The sequence below is a fragment of the Lepisosteus platostomus genome, chromosome 6 (genome assembly GCF_059453375.1).
Source record: "Lepisosteus platostomus isolate fLepPlt1 chromosome 6, fLepPlt1.hap1, whole genome shotgun sequence".
NCBI lineage: Eukaryota > Metazoa > Chordata > Actinopteri > Semionotiformes > Lepisosteidae > Lepisosteus > Lepisosteus platostomus.
This window is the reverse complement of record NC_142616.1, coordinates 22,478,252-22,500,088: the sequence shown is the minus strand read 5'-3', so window position 1 is coordinate 22,500,088 and position 21,837 is coordinate 22,478,252. Positions and strand designations below refer to the sequence as shown.

The window sequence follows — 21,837 nt, the reverse complement described above, 5'->3', positions numbered from 1 at the left end:
CAATTTGGTGTTTTTTTTTTCAATTTAGTGCCAAACTTCTTTCCAGGAATTATGAAAGTTATTAGACAGAGCATAACTGATGTGAGCAAAAAACCTGGGGACTCAAACTGTTTAGAAGTTTACATGTTAACTATTTGAAGCTTCACTTTCTAACTTTAAAGAGCATCTGATTGACATAGCTACAGATATCCTAAACTAAGATGAAGAGCTGTACGAAATGTCTGGAACTTGAAGATTTCTTTAGCCAATCAAAGTTTGTGGCTTGTACCCTGAAGGTATGAACAGTCATAGGCTAAACAGACAGTTCTTTGTCTTGACATTTCTTATACTTTCTGTATCCAGAAAGTCTGTCAAAACTGGCTTCAAAGTGGTACCCGTAAACCCATTCAGGAACTGAGATATGAGTTATTTCCCTCATACTGCATGCAGCCCTAACCTACTGTAGCTCTGAGCTATTACCTTCTATTTTCACATCTGAAAGGAAACCACAGAGGGAAAAGTGTGACAGCTAAAATGAGCTTTGCCGTCATGTCCATCAGTAGTTTAAAAAAACGTTAAGAATTTTCTTTTGCTTTCAGAACATCAGTGTACTGGGGACATACAGCATGTCAAACTAAGGGACGCTAAGAATCGTGTACTCAGAGCTAAGGGGATTTTGGTTTTTCATCTTTGTAGAGTTTTATTATGCTTTAGTAAAACTACTGTACATCAAAAGGTTTCCTAAACAAACAATGTTGCTAGTAAAAAAACAACAAAAATTCCAAATATTTATTTTTATTTTACATTATACTAAATTACTTTTGTCTGAAAAGCATCTGATGTTTCTGATTTGTTTTGCAGTTGACACCTGTTGGCACCACCATATTTACGGGCTTTTCTGGAAATAATGGTGCCACTGACATTGATGATGGACCTAATGGACAAATTGAATATATAATTCGGTACAATCTAAATGATCCAGTAGGTGATTTTTTTGTGGATTATGGCAATTTTTATGCATTATATAGATTATTTTATATACTGTAGATATTATTTTATATATTCAAAATGTCGCTGAAACCTGAGCCATTTTCTGCAAATAGGACTAAAACCTAGGATGTGGACTAACTATAACTGTACTAAGAATTAAGAAGAGCACAGCAGTACAGTATGTGACAGTTCTGTATTTTGTATTTTGTTTGCAGACTTCGAACAGAACATTTGACATCCCGCTCACTTTATCTGGCTCTGTTACTCTGAGGGAGAGGCTGAATTATGAAGAAAAAACACGCTACTTTGTAATTGTGCAAGCTAATGTAAGTAATTTTTCATCTCACCATTTTAAAAGAGACACGTCCTTTTATACTAAACAATGTACGATTAAAAAAACATTTTGAGTCATTCTTTCTTACTCATGCATGTCCCATATTCAAAGTGTTGATGTCATGCTTTTGTTCTTCAATTATGGTCCTTTATTGTTACAGTTGCTCTTGTCCTTTATCAAATCCATGTGAACATGTTTTGGCCATCGGAAGCTGATTTGTGTCGTGAATTGTATCCTGAAGTTTTCTTGAATCATTTAAAGACAGTTCAGTTTGAAATTTGTTCAGGCAGGAAAAAAAAATCATGTCAAAAAAACAAATTTCTGGTAACCAGACTGTACTATACCTGTTGACTGTATTTTCCTATGCAATAAACCAAATCATTTTCACTTATTCTGCAGTTACCTGAAATCTCGGGTTGAAATAAATGCAATTACATGTTGATTCTTGTCGCCATTAATGATAACAAAGACGCTGGAAAAGCAGAACTGAAATACAAGGCTTTATATCAGCATTCCTACAGATCTAGCCATTCAAAATGTGCGAGGTACGGTGCATTAAAACACAGTGGGCTTGGCACAATATACCGCATCATACCGCATGTTAATTGAAATATGATAATAGTATACGGAAGCTCCTTGTAAAACCGCCAGGTGGAGCTAATAAAGCTTAACGTCTCATGCACAGCATTTGAGCTGTCGCCAGAAAACGCCCAGTTTTGAATTGCGGTCATCTTTTTCCAGTTAAGAATTTAAGTCATATACTCTTTATACTTTTAATTATTTTAAACTGTGTATTACAGCATGTTTATCATTAAACATTAAAAAGTTGGTATATTGCTCAGTTGGACAAAAGTACACAACCTTCCACCTTCATCATAAATATTTTAATTATGCATAAATATTTTATGCATCAAAGTCTTTAACTTGGTAACTTATTGTACATGGGTTCTGGTTTTAACGTGCTTGTTCTAACATTATTAAGCTTATATTCTGCACTTCATAAAAAGTTATAAATGCTGTAGTGATTTAACATCACTTGATAGTTATATTAATATGGAATTGTGTAACTAAGCAGCTAAAGTATCACAAGTGGACGTTCTGAAAACATTTTGACATTCGTTTATTTTTTTTAAAAAACTTGTATTTTTCTTGTAATGGTAATGAGCACTGTAATGTAGCGAGCTACACCAAGGCGGTTCAAATTGTGATCAGTGAATTATTTTGTTTCTTACATAGCCGAATATATAAAAATAGTCAACTCTAAACTGAAGAGTTAGAGAAGGCACGTTGAGTCTTGTCTTTTCAGCTTGGAATTTAACCTTTGCAGTGATCCTTTTGGCTATATTTTTTACATAGCTGAATGAGTAAAAATAGACTGGATTAATAACTGGAGTAAGAAAAGATATTTCACACATTATTTGAAACCATATGGCTTTGGAACAGCGGGAGGGAGGGGAGGGGGGGGCGCTATTTTGATTTTCCTGGGCAAACCGTATTCGCTACAATACTATAATGAGTCCCTGAGGCATACCGTTCAAATTTCTGAATTATAAAAAATAAACCTTTGTTGAGTTTGCATGATGTCAAGACAAAAGGTATTTTTTGAGAAGCCATGTACTGCTTGCAAAGTAGCAGATTTTGACAAACAGCTAATTTTGCTTGAAGAATTTAAAATCTGTCTGTACTGTAGTTTCATTTAATTGAGCAGAAAGTCACGTTGCTCTTCGAAGCGGCTCTGTTAAGCAGAGTTTGTGTTAACATACCGCACCCTTTTGAATGAGTTTTAATCAACTTTGTCTGTCAGTGAAAAAAATGACCGTGGTCACTTTTCCTACCCCCCTGGTGCGAGGTTATAATGCGGAAAACGGGCTTTTTATTTTACTGGGAGTGTGAACATTGAGTGAGCACTGGGGCGTACAGTGAGATTAACACAGTGAGAGTTAAACAAAGGAGGGAAGAAAGGTTATTTTTACAATTGGCACGAGATGCTGACTGATTGAATTCCCCTCATTTAGCTGAAATGGATAAAGAACTGCTGCAGTAGTTACTGTATATGTATTCGAAGACGCTTGTTTTATTAACAGACACTCCAACTCAAACCTGTTTCATACAGTGATATAGACGTGGGTAATGTCATCCCCATTAAACAATGTGCTTATTACGCAAATCCTGCTAGATTTGAAGCAGAAGGTGATACACTGTACATTATTTACTGGAGCGCAATTGAGTTCAAAGAAGGAAGTCTGTGAAGCCCCCGTGTTTATTGATACCAAATATTGATGAGATGTCACTGTTCTGTACAGATTACAGAAAAGTGAACACTGAAACTCCACCAGACATCGTATGTACTGTTTAACCATAGTCAAGGACCGATGCGCTGTTCCCATTTGTATCAGGGTTACTCCCTTGAAATTAATTCCTTTTAACTCTTGAGTTTGTAATGTCGGGCGCTCTGAACGAGTTAAGCTTTGATGCGGTATAAATAAATGTATTTCCCACAAGCTATACTGTAGTGGCTTTGAAACGATACAACATTGTGCTGGTTGCGTGTGGCACGTCTTTGTTCAAGTTTTAAAACTACAGTATGGAAAAACGGGTGTTAAAAAAAAACAGGACATTTGATTGCTGGTTGCCTTATGTTAAACAGCAACAATGACAACAGAGCATACTACTGAAAATTCCTTCCCATCCCCCAGAACTGTCTATTATAAATAACATTAGTCTTTGTGAGAAGTACAGAGCTGCGTTACATAAAGTGGCTGCAATGGAATATACTAGTAGTTAAAAGTTAATTCCAAGCTGGAAAGAAAAGACACAACATGTCTCCTCTATAAATCTTCAGTTTACAGACCGTCCAAGGTCATTTATTATTAATAATATCTTCCATATCGCATCAAAATTGGAACGTTTTTTCAAGTGTAAATCCACCTATTTTCTAACCGCTTTATCCAGGACAGGTAACAGTTTCACCCTCCCCCTTCCCTCTGCCTGTCTGACTTGTTCCCATTTTTAACCATTCTGTGTCCGAATCGCAGCAGGTGAGAGAGAGGAGGGAGCGAGTAAATAGTGAACCCTGTTTTTTTTGATAGTCAGATTTAACGTATGTTTTAACATAGTCTTGCAAATTAATGTTTTTACAAGATGTGGAAGTGCAACAATTTATCACAGTGCAAATTTTAATACTAATTATTGATTAAAATTAAAAATTTAAAGTAAAACAAAGAAAGTGGATTACAGTAATACTACTGTACCAGCTGTTTAAATACATATATTTAGATCCTAAAATGAATATCATTATTAATTTCTTTAGATAAGCGATTCCATATTATATTCCCTATTTTGCGGATTCTAAAAAGTATGAGGCTTTTTACTGAGATAATGAGCACAAGTATTCATAGAAAAGGTTAAAACATGGAATACAGAGGGAGTTTCAGAAATTATACAGAGGTCTGGAACAACCTGTCTCAAAAATATATGTTTAATAAATTGAAGTTCTAAAATACAGTAACAAATCACCCCAAACAAAATACAGTTTTAAAATACAAGCAGTTTGAAACTATTGGTTGTTATAAATATATCACTTAACTTTGAACGTGTTGTGATATTTAGAAATACCAACAAATTCAATATAATGTCTATAATATTTACTATTTTAGTTTTTTAAACAGCTCATAATGAGGCATAGTTTCAGACAATAGCTAAGAGCAGAAGCAACAGCTGACAAGGACCTTATGCAGACGTAGCTCAGTAATGATGGTCCTGGTATGTTTATGTTTTTTTTTTTGCTGTGTAGTTTATGAAGGAGTTACAGTATGACTATGTGTTTAGCCTCAGGTAAAGCATTAGTTATCATTTTATCAAATCTTATGTATTATATTATTTAGTAGTTCTGCTTCTTTTTGAACATTCCAGTTAGAAATTGTAATTATGTCCCATTATTGGAAGGAAATAGTCCATTTTGTTCGCAAATGTAGATTTTAAATTGTTTACATTCAAACATATGGATGGAGTCTGAGATAATGTGCAGTAAAGATGTGATGAGAAATGTCTTTTATACATATTTTTATTTATCTTGTTAATATAGACAGTAACATGAAATGTAATTTATCTAGCCTAAAATATATTTAGTAGTATATTATTCACTATTGTATTAAAATGTTTTACTATAATGTTTTACATAATGTATTGGCTCTTATTATGACAGGACCATATTTTTCTGGGAATAGTTACTATTTCTACGTAATTTTATATGAAGCCACACTTCTTAGTTGTATTTAAAAAGCATTAAGCCTGTTTACTGTATAAAGATCATTAAATGAATGCTAGGCTGGCTATCTAACAAGACGGTGATGCCATGGTGTTGAATATTCAGGTTGTATCTGGATGGTCTGCAGAAAATTAAGGGATGAATATTATAACTATTATATAAGTAGAAGTTTGATTTTGTCATTCTCATATTGTATATCAGCTCTATTATTTTGAATTAACTTTCACACTGAGCAAACTTAATACTAAGATACCACACACTGCTGTGAAATTAAAGAGCATAGCTCAGCATATCATATTCAGTATATCTGCTCTGTACCAATGTATCTGTGTGTATCCAGTGTTGGTCATTGGATCACACCAAATATATAAACATTCAATATATTACTATTTTACCTTTCAATTTTGCTTTCTGGCTTTACATACTGTATGTACAGAAATTAAATTCATTTAAGCAACCAGTACAAATGCTTGAGATTTGTCCCATCTTTCTGAAGGTATGCTTGTTTCAAATACTTGTTTTCAATTTTAATTTCAATGAGGTGGACAGACAAGGACCGAGACTGAGGGGTTTGGAGTTTGTGGGTTGATTTTTAGAACAAATTTACAGCCAGTATTTGCTCAAAAAATGAAGTGTTACTTTATTTTTATTCAGATTTTAAATTATGCTCTCAATTTTTAAAAGATTTGTGTTTCAAAAGATAAATTCTTAAATATGCTTGCAAGGAAAATTTTTCAGATTTATTTTAGGAAGAAATCAAGAAGTAAAATCAGCACGCTGAAAGATCATTTGACAATAAGAATATAAGACAGCTTACCAGCAAGTGAGCCCATTTGGTTTCAGATTGGCGGAGCAGTGGCTCTGTGGCTAAGGATCTGTGCGTGTGGCTAGAAGGTTGCCGGTTCAAATCCCACAGCTGGCAGAGGAATCCTACTCTGTTGGGCTCCTGAGCAAGGCCCTTAACCCCAACTGCTCCAGGGGTGCCGTACAATGGCAGACCTTGCACTCTGACCCCAGGCTCTCTCCCTGTCTGTGTGTCTCATGGAGAGCAAGCTGGGGTATGCGAAAAGATAATTCCTAATGCAAGAAATTGTAAGGGTTAATAAAGTGATGTTAAACATTTGTAAGTTATAAGTCTCTAGGTTAAACATGTAATTGTGAATTAACATCTCCTGCTAGGATGTAAACCATCCTTCCCATAAAGTGCAGATCTTTGTCAGAAGATTTTCCAGTTGTCATATTCAATCTTCTCTACACTACACAACACTAACGTTTTAATCAGTTATTTAGAGAAATCTACTTAAAATTTCACTGTTTGTAAAATGCTTTTAAATCCTTCTTGAGGATCTCAGATTGTCCTAACCTTGTATTATTTGTGACAGCATCTAAAAAAACAGTAAAAACCTGACATGTAATTATTTTGTCTATTTGAAAATAAAATGTATTTTACTTTTGGCCCTGGTAAACATTTAAGACTTATTGTCTTCTATTTGGTAAAAGCTGTATCATCATATTTAAAAAAGGAATTTTCTTCTAAGAGCTACTGTCATTGTTAAATTTTAACATTTTGTTTATTACAGTAAATACTGTCCTTTACCAAAGTCGTAGTTCTTATCTCTTAGGTTTAGTCTTTTAGTTTTCTTGACACTGAAGGGATATCATCTGAAATTGAAAAGTGGAGTTTGCTCAGTGGAATTTGTAGTGTACTGTACCTCAGCCAGCAAGTGCTTGAATGGATCCCAGTTCAACAACAAAAAAGAGTACAGTAGCTGTCATTTCTACAATGAATGGATTAGCCAGAGTCTTCTTGAAGGCATATTCTTTTTAAGATCATCAGTCTGCTCATTGCAGGGTTCAATTGTTGTGGCAGTATCAAACCTTATCTCCTGATAACTTCACTGTCTGCTATTCTGGGATTTGAAGCAGATAAAAATACAGTAACTATGGATTTTTTTGTATTTGTTTTTCTATTTATGGGATGTGCCATTTACAATAGGATAGGATTGGGGAAAAAATAAGTTATATTTCAAGTTCTCTAAATGTAACTTAATGTAAACTATTTGTACTGTTAATTTTTGAGGTTATTACTGAAGGTATAATTCAAGCAGTAATTCACTTTCTTTTTCATGTCCTGAGGGGATTAGCAAGCAGTTTGTTTGATGTTTTGATTATCTTCAGGCTTGTGCCAACCCTCACTCTAGTTTACCTTCTTCTTGTTTCTGGTATTATTGTGAATGAACTACAATTTATGACATTTAAGTTCTCTAAATGTAAATTAATGTAAACTATTTGTACTGTTAATTTTTGAGGTTATTACTGAAGGTATAATTCAAGCAGTAATTCACTTTCTTTTTCATGTCCTGAGGGGATTAGCAAGCAGTTTGTTTGATGTTTTGATTATCTTCAGGCTTGTGCCAACCCTCACTCAAGTTTACCTTCTTCTTGTTTCTGGTATTATTGTGAATGAACTACAATTTATGACATTTAAGTTGTGTATAGTTAGTATATTAAATAGTACTGTGTTTTCTGCTTAAGTGTCTTTATTGAAGCTGTTATCATAGCTTTCTTCAGAATTTCTTTGTTTGCTCAGACCTTTAGAGCTGCATACTAGACTCTATGAATTGCCATGCCAGAATTTTCCTTCAGAATTTGCTGCTCCTATTTACTCGTCATTCTCAAGTGAGAATTAATTAACTGTTATTTCCCAGTGTCTTCAAATCTTGAGATTTTGTGCTTTTTGTTGCTTGCACTGCAGGTTAAATGTCTTTGTTTCAGGTTTCTACTGGATGGTTCTGTATATTCGGGTCCGCAGGGCAGGCAACTGTGTGCGACATTTTTTTCTAGTACTAAGCTTGCTTGGGTATAGGAAAATATCCACTTTTGGTATCCGTTAGTTTCACGTAAAATCTTTTTGCTTTGAAAGCAATGGACACTACAAGAAAACATTTCCGAGAAGAATTCAGGAGCTTGTCTGCTAGCACTCTTAACTTAGAAGATAATAGGAGCTGCATCTGTCAGGGAGGAAGTACTGCATGACTATATCAGGAGCAACCAACATTTTTTTAAGCAAAGAGCACCTTGGTGAGAAAGATAGTTAAAGTTGGTTTGTCTCTGCAGTGAGACTGAGATGGGAAATATTTCTCTCATGCCCATGAACTACCTTTCCACTGTAGGCAGGACAAATGACCTTAAGGTGGGAAAAGAAAATTAAACCCCTTGAAAAAAACATTCACATTTTAAAGAGGGAATTTAATATTTATTTGAACCAAGCTGTAAATAAAAGCATGTATGTATAAATACATTCTGTATTTGTTTTCCAAGAAAGAAAGACAAGAAAAAAAAAACTTCTATTGGAAAGTCTACGCATGCCTGAACTTTGAACATTAGTGTCTCGCTAGATGCTTGATCAACTGCACTACAGTTGTACGGTTGCACTGGGTACAGAATTTGTTCCTATTTCAACAGGACCGTGCTCAGAACCCAAATGACAGAAGAACAGCCACAACCACACTGACAATTGATGTGCTGGATGGAGATGACTTGGGGCCCATGTTTCTCCCCTGCGCCCTGGTGAACAACACACGAGACTGTCGCCCCCTGATCTACAGAGCTAGCATTCCGGAGCTCACTGACCCAGTAAGTCTGTGCCTGTCACTCTGCTCTTCAAATATTTGCATTTGGTCTAAATGTTCTGTCGTTTCTTGAGGTAAGATTGATGAGGCTGTGAAGCAGTTTTTCATTAGTAAAGTCAAAGTTTAGGTACTACTGTAAACATATTTTTGGGAAAAAAGCAAAACTGGCTCATTCAATTAGTCATGGTTTGAACACTCAGAGATAGTTTGCCTACACTGTACTCGGTGTGTATTCAAAATGTCTCTGTGCTGTACATCTTTTTATTTCTAGGTTAAATATATATGAATATGTTACTAAATTTAAATTGACTAATTTGAGAACTTTGTTTTAAAATTGCAGCCTTGTTTTTTTTCATTTTGATATGTGAGACATCTATACATTTAATGAAATAATTGAAAGTACCTACTGAATGCTCTTGTGTTGATGCCACTATATACTTTTTTGGGTACTTTCAAGAACTACACAGTGAAAACCAAACTAGCTTAAAAAAATACCTCAAATAGGTAAATGTAGCTAGAATTGTATGTTAGTGTTAAAAATGGCTAAAAATCTTTATTCTTTTTGTGATAAGACCAATGTAATTAGCTTCTCCATTACACTTCCTTGTGTTTAGGCTTCAGAGGTGGCACTTGCTGACATAATGAGAATGCCAACTATTACTATACCCTGAAGGAAGGACCAAGATCAATGTTAAGCAAATAAACATATAACCTTAAGTTTTAAAAATGACAGAAAAAAGAGGATGACGTATTACCACTCCTATGATCCTTGTTCATGCTCTCTTTGGGGAGAATTTCTGAACATAATCAAGACATACAATATACTGTACATTCTATCAGTTTTCAATCACTGTTGTCACACAAAGCCTTACCCTGGAGTATGCTATAGTGGTTGTCTCTTCAACATGTTTTTGACTCCCATAGGCTTAGGCATTGTTTTCTAGATGATAAATTATATCCAGTTCATTTGCTGTATATTGACTATTACAGTAAACCACAATTGCATGCCCTCTATTAAAATAATTATTCTCTTTAGTAGCAGCAGAGCAGCGCTATGCATAATAAGCAGAAACTAAAGAAAACACAATTGCACTTGATAATATTCTGCTGAGTGATGTCCTGTAAGTAAAAAAAACTCCTGTGAATAATCTAATAGTGGCATTTTTAATTTTTATACAATTAATCCATTTTATTTTGTTATTGTTTGTTTTTTACTGAACTTTAAGTAAAATACATTTAGGTTATGCTTGATAAACACTGTTGGAGATTTCTTTTATTAGCAAGAAGCATTTTTAACCCAATTTCTTCCAGATTTTATGTTGAGATGTAAGAACGTCTAGGGAATTGGTGCAAATCCATTTAATGGAGCTCTCATATTAATATGCATAATCATCGATATGTGACAAGTAATTAGTGGTAGTACTCTAACACAGTTGAAGAATGTGCCAGATCTGTTCTTGTTTGTGATACTACTGTATGTTGTGATTAACCTTTAATATGACCTGTGATGGATTCATGGAATAGTTTGTGGATCATGGTTTAAGGCTCTACATGTGTGATCAGTCACAGTGAGCTAGAATTGCATCATAATAAAGGTTAGACTACAAACAAGAGGGGGTCATTCAGCAAATCTAGCTCATCTGGTATTTAGTAGATAATTTATTCAATAATCTCATATGGTAGTCATTGAAAGGAGACAAGCAACCAGCTTCTACAACATGGCAAGGTAGCATGTTTCATATTCTCATAACCCTTTGCATAGAAAGTCCCTCATATGCTTGGTTTTAAGTGCACTGCCACATAGATTGTACTTCTGTGTTCTTTTTTGCGTTTCACGGTTTATTAAGAAGACCAGTGCTTTGATTTATCAATGATTTTGAGGATTTTGAATGCTTGTGTAGAGGTTTTGTGATTTAACTGAGACAATTATTAATTGTAGCAGTAATCACGAGGTGGTTCGTTATGGCTTTTAGAAAATCAATCGTCAGAACAACTAACAACGCACACACACGGATTCAACACACGAGATACATTTATTAAACATAAATTGTGCACCAAACATATACCAGTCTGCCTGGATACAGGCGGCAGACCTTACTGTGAGGGTTATCAATATACAAGGTATATAATCTCAAAGAGATGCAAACACAAAGAGATACACAACAGAGAATATATTTCAATATATCGTTCGGCTATACCAAATCGCTAATCAGTGTTATTACCCACTGTTACACTAAACTCGGAAGTAAATACATTACTCATGAATTAAAATGATAACAACTTGTGTTGAGGTAAATTCTGCAGACGCAATGTAGAACATAGGGTTTACTTATCCACTGTGTATGGATTGGGATTTTCCGGCATGAACACCAAACCAGCTGACAGGCTCTGTTGCAACCTCTGTTCCAGCGGTCGTCCAATAGGCGTTGTCACAACGTCCTTTGGCTACCGGAGGTGCAGTTCGGAGTAGGACGGGCGGAGGAATCTAACTGTGGCGCCCAGGGCAATCGTTGCTCCCAGGAGTCTACTAGTAGTCTGGCTGACTAGTAGACAGTCTCTATGCACAGAGTGTGACCGCGGGTCCTCGCAAGTCACTCTTTTGCACGGGAAGAAAACTGGTTCGTTCCCGGTCCAGCGCTGCTTCTGAATAAGCTATTCAGGTTGTCGACAAGGGTCCAACTGTAGGCTGCCGTTGATCAAGCGGTGCATTCACATTGGTCGTTGCAGAATTCTGAGTACGTACGGGATCCTCGACCTCGCGATTAGAACAAAGTCCAAGTCCCAGTGCAGACAACAGCGGTTGTCACGTGATTGTCTCTGAGGGTGCACGAAAATGGCCATGGAGAGCCCCAACCTGAGCGTGTGCTACCTTTTTGACCAAGACACAGATGTGTGCTGATTGGTTGAGAGTTTGGCGGGCATTGGAGACCCACGTGGTGTTACCACTCCCTGCCAGTCCCTGATTGGTTAATCAAGGTGAGATATGAGTCACTTACTCCTGACACTTAGGAATGCAGTCCAGATGTCCTTCTGGCACTCCCTAGACAGATAGGCGCCAGGAATGACCATTGATCATGATAGCCAGGTTTAGCTAAGTGCATCCCCATTTGGGAACTGTTTCTTATCAAAAGAAAACACCTTAAATCAGCCTGCATGAATAGCTTCTCTGTGCCTGCATCACAGAGATGAAGAGAGAGATGGGGCCTCATTTAGGAAAGCACAGCAACGCTTAATTCTGTCTTATTAACAAGCATTGCCGCTACAGTTGCATATGGTCTCCTAAAGTCATCATGGCCCCTGATGAATGTTTGATATTTCTGTTTATGACTATATTGATGTAATATAATTTGCTGTCTCCAAGGAGCTGAGGTGGCTGGTGTCGTAGAACCGACAGGCCCCTAGCGGAGGCAGACAGCAATTCAGTTGTTTTTATCCATCAATTCAAACAACAATATAAACAGCACAATGTCAGCATAACAGATTGATAAAGACATGGTGTGCAAAACAAGACTTCAGAATTTTTGACCACTGAAAAAACCTGGCCACGATAATGAGATGGACAGCAGTCATCTTGACCCAAGGATTCCTAAAGAAAAACAAAAACATAAAACCATTTAAACTAGAATTGAAGGGGGAGAAAGCAAAAAAGATTCAAAAGTATGATACATGGAAAGCAAAGTCAAAAAGAGACTGAGGGGAAAATATTCTTAAGATGTGGTGTTAGGAGAATAGGATAGAACAAGTAATGGTTAATTCCATGAGATATGTAGGAAGATAAGTTGTTGAGCATTCTTCAGGGGTTGGGGAAAGAGAGGAAGGTAGCAGGGATGTAAAGCACAGATTTTCAGACATATCTCCCTGCATTTAAACACTCTTTCTCAACTGCTCTGTGCCCATCCTCACTTGCTCTAGTGTTTGTTCCCCTGTGCTTTGTATCCCTGTTACCTTCATTTCTGAAGAAGTCTCAACAATCAATATGTGTTTTTTTATTTCTGTATTTCAGTGTGGAATTAACAGTTACTGTAGTTGTTCCTTTGCAGCCAATGCATGCTGATGCAGCTCCACTCTAAGAGTATACAATAGATGCCAATTAGAACTCAACGGTGTATAAAAAAGTTAAGAATGTATGTGCTAAATTAGAAGTATTGTTTATGGGAGACTTTAACTTTATCCATATAAACTGAAAAAAATACTACTGTATAGGAATGTCAAAAGCAAAACCCACAATTTCTTACCCAGTTGTTGGAACATCTACATTACAAGAAGAACTACTTGTGTTGATTTTCTCTTTGTGAGGGAAACAGATGTGAGAGAACCATTTGGGAACTGTGATCATAATGTGCTTTGAATTTGACATTAGAACAGTCTGGGCTGAATCCAAATCAATTATTTAATATTTTGGGAAACGAGACTTTGAAGGAAGATGGAGCTTAACAGAAGTAAAATGGGGTAAGACAGATATGGAATCAATGAAGAATGGATGGCAATAGTTTAAACAGATTGTGCTTTAAGCACTCTTATTCCAAGAGTGAGTAAATCAAAAATGAAACTCGATATCCTACATTTTTCAACAAATCAGGTAGGACAAATATAAGAAAAAAGAAAGCACTTTTTAATTATTTTTTTTTTAAAACAACAAGATTCAGTTGAATATGAATATGATTACAATTAATTGCAAGCACAGATACAAAGGATATTAGATAGGCCAGGAGGGAAACAGAAAGGAATATTACAACAGCGCTATTTGCCTTTCATTATTCTAAATAATGAAAGGGAAATGACTAATGTACTAAATTTATTTTTCACTTAGGTGTTCACTATGGAAGACAACAACATATCTCAGGTAGCTAAAGGATAAATATTATTAACATAGAAGCAAACGTGTTTCAGGCACTAGATTTACTCTAGATTAATAAATACGTTTGGCTTGATGGAATCATACCAAAGGCACTTAAGGAAACAAGATTCATATAAAAAACTGTCACCTGTGTTTCTAGTTTCAGTAGTGAAGTATGTGTAATAATACAGGTATGTGCAATAATAAAAAACTTAAAGAATTAGTAAATGTCTGATAACCATATACAATTTAACTGTTTTTTCTTCATTCAGCATAAACATTTTCCAAAAAAGTGTTTGAAGTCTTCAAAAACAATTATGGAAACATAAAGCAAACTTTAATTCTTTAGAGAAAGTATATGTGTGCCTTGTTTGCTTGTGAGTACAATAATCCTGTTACAATCTATACAGGCACCCTAACAGTCTGTCATTTTAGATTTCTGCTGATATTCATTGTTTTTAGAAGCTGTCTGTCCTCAGTGTGAAATCTTGTGATAAGATTTGCTGAAAACCGAATGCCACTCTAAGCAACTGAAGCATGAAAAGGCAAAAATTACAAGAACGTGAATTCACAGGTAATTAGTTTTACACATTCAGCTTCAGTTCCTTGAGTGGCGACACTGATTAATAGAAACTGTTACTAATTTCAATGTAGAATGTGTTGCTACAGACAAGAGAACCTTGAGCATAATCAGAGGACAGTCACGCAAATTAAAAAGGAAGACAAAAGTGAATTTTCTTTGCCTTTTGTGATAACACTTGTATGGTTAATCCCTGAAATGATCTGGATGTGATTTAAATTTTTTATTGAGGAAAACCATTGTGATCCCGTTTTTCAAATGTCATATTTATGTACACAGTTCCTTTTTATAAGCCTCTAAATAATGCCACCTAACACAATATCTCTGCTGTGGCTGCTTATCTGTGCATTTCAGTTGCTCAGAATTACACATCCTTGTCACTAATGCTACTTTTTCTAATAGGCCCACTTATTAAATCATGAGACAAATATTGAGGATGGGTCAGGAGAAAATGACTGTATCACAATTACATGATTGATATCTAGCAAACATAATTAAATGTTAATCTTCCGAATTACAAATGAAGGCACTGCTTATGAAGCATTTTTGGTATAACAATATTAAAATTATAGCATACAATTACTGTCACTTTCGTTTTAATTAAGTAGTATATTTTCTAGCAAAATATATTATTATTTTGCTTATCAAATTCCATTCTTTTAACTATACACACATTTCATCTGTTTATTAGATGCCTTATGCTTTGGTGACATTTATGTCACAGTGTAAACATCTAACATTGTTAAAGACCTTTTAGAGATTTAAATAGTAAATACGATTTTGTGCAATTTTATTGGCTTTAGCTTAATGTGTGTGTTGAACATGCAATCAGGAAAGGTCTTCATTCTGCATCTTAAAGTTCTTTTGAATGTAATTTGTTGTATTGTCACAGGGTTGGTTCATCACAAGAAAGGCATAGCAGGAAGATTAAAAAGTTTCTTGATGTTTTTGGAATCTTTAAAGTTTTTAATGTTACTCATCCTGATATATCAAATTAAATGTCAGTTCATAGTCACTCATTTCATCAAATGACCCTCTACAGTGGTTTGAGAAAACAGGTTTTAAATCATAGTTACTATAGTATTAAGGCACATTTGACTTTGTTGATAACAAATGTATTCAAGGACACATTTTATGATGCCTGCCAGACAGAACACTACAGTATGTGCAACACAAAGCCTATGATCAGGTATTCATCAGCATCATAAACATTGGCTATTATCAGTCTCCTGATGAAAAAACGTCTTCTTACCAAGGTTTCTCTCACTCACCAGGACTGTCCATTATGTCTCTCTGAACACTTTTAACTCAGAATTTCAGATTGTTGAATTACTCTGTCTCTCAGCTGGGCTCCTTCTCATTTTGTATGAGTAAATAGCAAATCCTTTGAGAAAAAAAATACAAGCTTGTACAGCCAAAAAACATCTTTAATTGTACAGTAAGTATCTCTCTAACAAGGAACACCTTGCAGGTTTATGGTGTGTATTAAGAGTGTGCAGTCACTAAAAATCATAGGGGTGAGTATTGATTAGTTCTTGGCGTTTCACAATTCTGAAAGAACAGAAGTGGCAGTTCCCATAAATAGACGCACAAAAGAATTGCAACAGTATATTGACATCAGAACTTTGCAAAATTAGTACAGTGTATAACCTCCCTGGGTGTTCACAAAATATTGGAAGTACTGAAACACAGAAAATAATAATATGAATGTATGCAAGGCATAACTTATTTTAGCCAGTGGAATGGACATAGTGCATGTTTCACAAATCAGAATTCTGTGATTTTTATATTCTTTGTTGTACACGGTTATAAATTCTGTTTAGATTCTTAACATTTTTTAAAATTAGCTTACCACACTGACCCATAAGTAGAGTTTAATTTTGCAACATGTAATCTTAAACAATGTTAGGGAATCAAGCATAACAGAGATAATTAGTGTAGTCGATAATTTTCTGGGGATATGTTAAAATAAACATGTACAGTGCCTTGCGAAAGTATTCGGCCCCCTTGAACTTTTCAACCTTTTGCCACATTTCAGGCTTCAAACATAAAGATATAAATTTTTTATTTTATGTGAAGAATCACCAACAAGTGGGACACAATTGTGAAGTGGAACGAAATCTATTGGATTTTTGAAACTTTTTTAACTAATAAAAAAATGAAAAGTGGGGCGTGCAAAATTATTCGGCTCCTTTACTTTCAGTGCAGCAAACTCACTCCAGAAGTTCAGCGAGGATCTCTGAATGATCCAATGTTGTCCTAAATGACTGATGGTGATAAATAGAATCCACCTGTGTGTAATCAAGTCTCTGTATAAATGCACCTGCTCTGTGATAGTCTCAAGGTTCTGTTGAAAGCGCAGAGAGCATCATGAAGACCAAGGAACACACCAGGCAGGTCCGTAATACTGTTGTGGAGAAGTTTAAAGCCGGATTTGGATACAAAAAGATTTCCCAAGCTTCAAACATCCCAAGGAGCACTGTGCAAGCGATCATCTTGAAATGGAAGGAGTATCAGACCACTGCAAATCTACCAAGACCTGGCCGTCCCTCTAAACTTTCAGCTCAGACAAGGAGAAGACTGATTAGAGATGCAGCCAAGAGGCCCATGATCACTCTGGATGAACTGCAGAGAACTACAGCTGAGGTGGGAGAGTCTGTCCATAGGACAACAATCAGTCTTACACTGCACAAATCTGGCCTTTATGGAAGAGTGGCAAGAAGAAAGCCATTTCTCAAAGATATCCATAAAAAGTCTCGTCTAAAGTTTGCCACAAGCCACCTGGGAGACACCCCAAACATGTGGAAGAAGGTGCTCTGGTCAGATGAAACCAAAATCGAACTTTTTGGCCACAATGCAAAACGATATGTTTGGCGTAAAAGCAACACAGCTCATCACCCTCAACACACCATCCCCACTGTCAAACATGGTGGTGGCAGCATCATGGTTTGGGCCTGCTTTTCTTCAGCAGGGACAGGGAAGATGGTTAAAATTGAGGGGAAGATGGATGCAGCCAAATACAGGACCATTCTGGATGAAAACCTGTTGGAGTCTGCAAAAGACCTGAAACTGGGACGGAGATTTATCTTCCAACAAGACAATGATCCCAAACATACAGCAAAATCTACAAAGGAATGGTTCACAAATAAACGTATCCAGGTGTTTGAATGGCCAAGTCAAAGTCCAGAGCTGAATCCAATCGAGAATCTGTGGAAAGAGCTGAAAACTGCTGTTCACAAACGCTCTCCATCCAACCTCACTGAGCTCGAGCTGTTTTGCAAGGAAGAATGGGCAAGAATTTCAGTCTCTCGATGTGCAAAACTGATAGAGACATAACCCAAGCGACTTGCAGCTGTAATCGCAGCAAAAGGTGGCTCTACAAAGTATTAACGCAAGGGGGCCGAATAATTTTGCACGCCCCACTTTTCATTTTTTTATTAGTTAAAAAAGTTTCAAAAATCCAATAGATTTCGTTCCACTTCACAATTGTGTCCCACTTGTTGGTGATTCTTCACATAAAATAAAAAATTTATATCTTTATGTTTGAAGCCTGAAATGTGGCAAAAGGTTGAAAAGTTCAAGGGGGCCGAATACTTTCGCAAGGCACTGTAGCATTCATTTCATAACATAAAACAAATATGTTTTTGAAGAAGCATCTTTCCCTCATCTTTTTATTTTAGCAGGAAATGCCAGCTTTCTCAGTTAGACTGGGTCATGCTTTTTTCTCTTTTTATTTTGATGGTAATAAATATAATGTACTGCACAATACATACTGTACACTGCCTTGCAAAATGATTCCCCTCCTTCCAATGATGTTGAATTGCAATTGATGTGTACAGTACATATTTTTAAAACATATTTAGTTTTAAATTTTCTTTAATGTTTCTGATGACATGTAACTTCATTTAACTTTCAATCATAAATGTGTTTAAAATGTGTCATTTTTCACCTGGGTTACAGTTTCTGTGAATTTTCAGGCAAATCAAGCTCTGTCAATCTACTTTTACTATTTGAGGCAGCTCAAAAGCTCTGAGAAGACAAATTATATAGGAAGAAATGGGAGCCAGGAATTCACCATACATTATAGAAAGAAAAGCTGGCAGTTTAAATGTTCCTGGCTTCCTTAAACCTACAGCAGAGAGGTTTTCAGTGTGTATCAAAAACTCCTTCATATTATCTTCACAAAATGGGCACTGGCTCTGGCCTGTGTTTATTTAAAAAAAGCAAGTAAAACATTTAAGCAGTGTACTGTAATAACTCTGAAGTTTCTGACACATTTCAGTGTAGACAGCATGGCAGTATGTGTCAGTCAAGTGCTGCTCAGGGTCCTGGGTTCAATTTTTGATCCTCGGTTACCTGTGTAGAGTTTGCACGTTTTTCCTTGTAGCTTCCTTTTTGTTTCATTACTCAAAGAAGTGCTAGGTGTGTTTGGAATCAGTCCCGTGTGCTGTAATGTGTCTCTCCACCATATGCCTTACACATAATAGGTTTGGGCTTTCAATGACCCTCACCAGGGTAAGTAGCTTATGGATAATTAATGTGGTGAGGTAAAAATGTTGCAGTGTATTGAGTGGTATTAAGTTCTTACAGTTTTTTTCTAATATTTTAGAACATACATTTATATTTTTTGTTATGTTGCATAATTTGGAAGTCTTCCAAAAGTATTTTCAAACTATGAACATTACCTAATCAATCTGTAGATTAATTAAAGCTGATGCATATTTAAGATTATCTCCAGTGGCTGTAAATACTAGTAATAAAGTATTTAACACAAAAACATTATATTAAGTAAATTAATTACGTAAAAAGGATACAAAAATTATATATACAGAATATTATATTAAGAGAGCATAAATAGATACAGTATGTATATAATATCAGAGATCAAACTATATAAGAGCAGAGCCAAGTCCCTATGTAGTAGTATAAATCTACATGGTACCACAGCAGACTGAAATGGAACAGGTGGTGGTCTGATCGAGCTAGATTGACAAGCTGCCAAAACTGGAGGACTATGCCAACATAAATGCAAATGAAAAGGGTATTCGTGTCATTTAAATTTCCTTTTGAACTTGAATTTTCTCATTTTAAGTTCCCTGTTTTAAACCTGTCTGGCATCTTCTCATGGCAAAAATGCACCATGTTCTGCATGGTTTGGCGAAATATGAATGAATATTGCCATTATAAATGAATGGCCTCTTTTCCTACTAAACATTTAGCATCTAAAATGGTTACTCAAAGACTGAGATGCATCAAAATGTCCAAAATTCCTGGAGCTCAATATTATTAAATGATAGTGTTTTAAAATTCCCTGTTGTGTAAACAGGTACTCTACAGGTCATGATTGTAAATTATCTGCATCGTCTGGTTAAATAAGGAGTTTGATTATGAAGGTAAGGTATTCAGGAATCTCTGTAAACCTTCACTTCAAGTTTGCTGATAGGCATGCCCTGAGTTATAATTTATGATAGAAGGTTTATAAGATGAGAAATGTGCAACCTAAGGATCCTCTCAAGGTGTTTTCATTGAATTTTTTTTTCCACCGTTACTTATTTTTAGATCTTTAATTGCCACGTTGAATAATTAAAAGTAAAATCTGGAAAAAGGCCTCTAAAGAGCTTATTTAAAGGAAAAAATAGAAGAAACAGACTACCTTCTGTTTTAAGTTTTTGTGGCGACGCATTTTTCATTCAGTCCTGTCCAAATGCATGTATTTCTGCACATTTACTCCAACAGCTAAGGGATGTATTTTAAGATTTTGGTTAACAAGCATTTAAAAGAGCAATGAGAGCAAAACAACATTTAGGTATAGAGTACATAAGCGAAAAAGAGAAGGAACAGGAAAATGTGACTGATGCATGCAATCACTTATTGCCACTCTGCATTGCCCTAAGTGATTGTCAATCTCCCAGCACTGTGCAGCTGATTGAACAACATTAATATACTTTTTTCTGCTAAATCTGACTCATGAATCTTTGGTGATTAGATCACACACTTAAACAAATCCGGGATGTTTACAAGTGGACTCATTCTGACAGAATTATGCTATTTTAAGCATGACTCAACATTTTCTGGTTATATAGTTTAGATAAATCTCTTTCCACACTGGCAAATGTACAGTAGAATCCTCACCCTTTCTCTCAGAATTTGGTTGCTGTTGGTAAACTGCCTTTAAGTCAACATTGTTACATTGTAAAGTATATCTACCTTGCATTACATTTGTACCCCTAGAACTACTTGTTTTAAACTAAATTGTTACTGACAATGAGGACAAGCACTTTCTTTTATATAGTATGTGCCCAATATATATTAATATTAGTATTTTTTAAGAACTAAACAATTTTTAAGAGTGGTTTAAAGAAGGAAAAATAAGAAATGACTTACAAATGAAGTGAATTTGCATGGAACCAAAGGCTTTGAGAGATGACTTATCTCCATAATCTCATGTACATGTTATGTATACTGTATGGACCGTATGTATGACATTCTATACTGGAGTGATACTGCTACATTGGCTCATAATGTTGGACCCACATTAGCCTGATGAGCAAAATTGCATGGGGTCAATAAAACCTAATGGTGGTCCAACATTGGTCCAGGTTACTCGAAAATTGCAGTCTTGGCCTTGACCAAAAGACACCTCAAATTCATGAAATTATGATTTATGGTAGCATGATTATCATCTACCTATTGTATTAAGTGAAATGTTACAGTAACAAATTACAAATAAAAAATAAAAAAACAGAAAAATTAAGAAATCATAGAGGATGAAATCATACAGTATATGAAAAACACACAGTGAAACAATACATTTTTGTACAAATTCATATGCCCCTTCATGTACTGTAAAAGGCTGTCAGTTTTCTGTGCTTTTTACATTGTTCAGAAATACAAAAGGCAAAATGTTCTGATAAGTCTGATCTCAGAAATTGGTTTATGTAATAGGTTTACTTGATTGCATTAAGTAATAATTTAAGTAAAAAGAGTCAAATGCATTAATCGGGTAGCCAAAGTTTTAAGAAGAGTAGTCTTTAAGAACTCAAACAGAATATAGAGCTATGTACATTCCCATTATCCTCTGTTCTCAGACAAGGAGTAATAGTGAGCTGTTTCTCACTTTGCCAATGAAATCACTCAGCACACACAGCTTGACTGTGCCAATTCAAGATGCTGAACAAGTAGTAATCAATTATTTATTTGCAGCTAAATCACACTGTT

At 35.5% G+C, this 21,837-nt stretch overlaps 1 protein-coding gene across 7 annotated transcripts in view; it reads left to right on the top strand.

Moving 5' to 3' along the window:
- pcdh15b (protocadherin-related 15b) overlaps positions 1–21,837 on the top strand; it is a 314,610-nt gene that overhangs the window by 167,941 nt on the left and 124,832 nt on the right. For all 7 annotated transcript variants that reach the window (XM_088634838.1, XM_088634837.1, XM_088634840.1 and 4 more), the window contains 3 exons: positions 841–960; positions 1,185–1,295; positions 9,036–9,206. In XM_088634838.1, the coding sequence (XP_088490964.1) occupies positions 841–960; positions 1,185–1,295; positions 9,036–9,206 (402 nt within the window). The remainder of the gene's footprint in view (positions 1–840; positions 961–1,184; positions 1,296–9,035; positions 9,207–21,837) is intronic.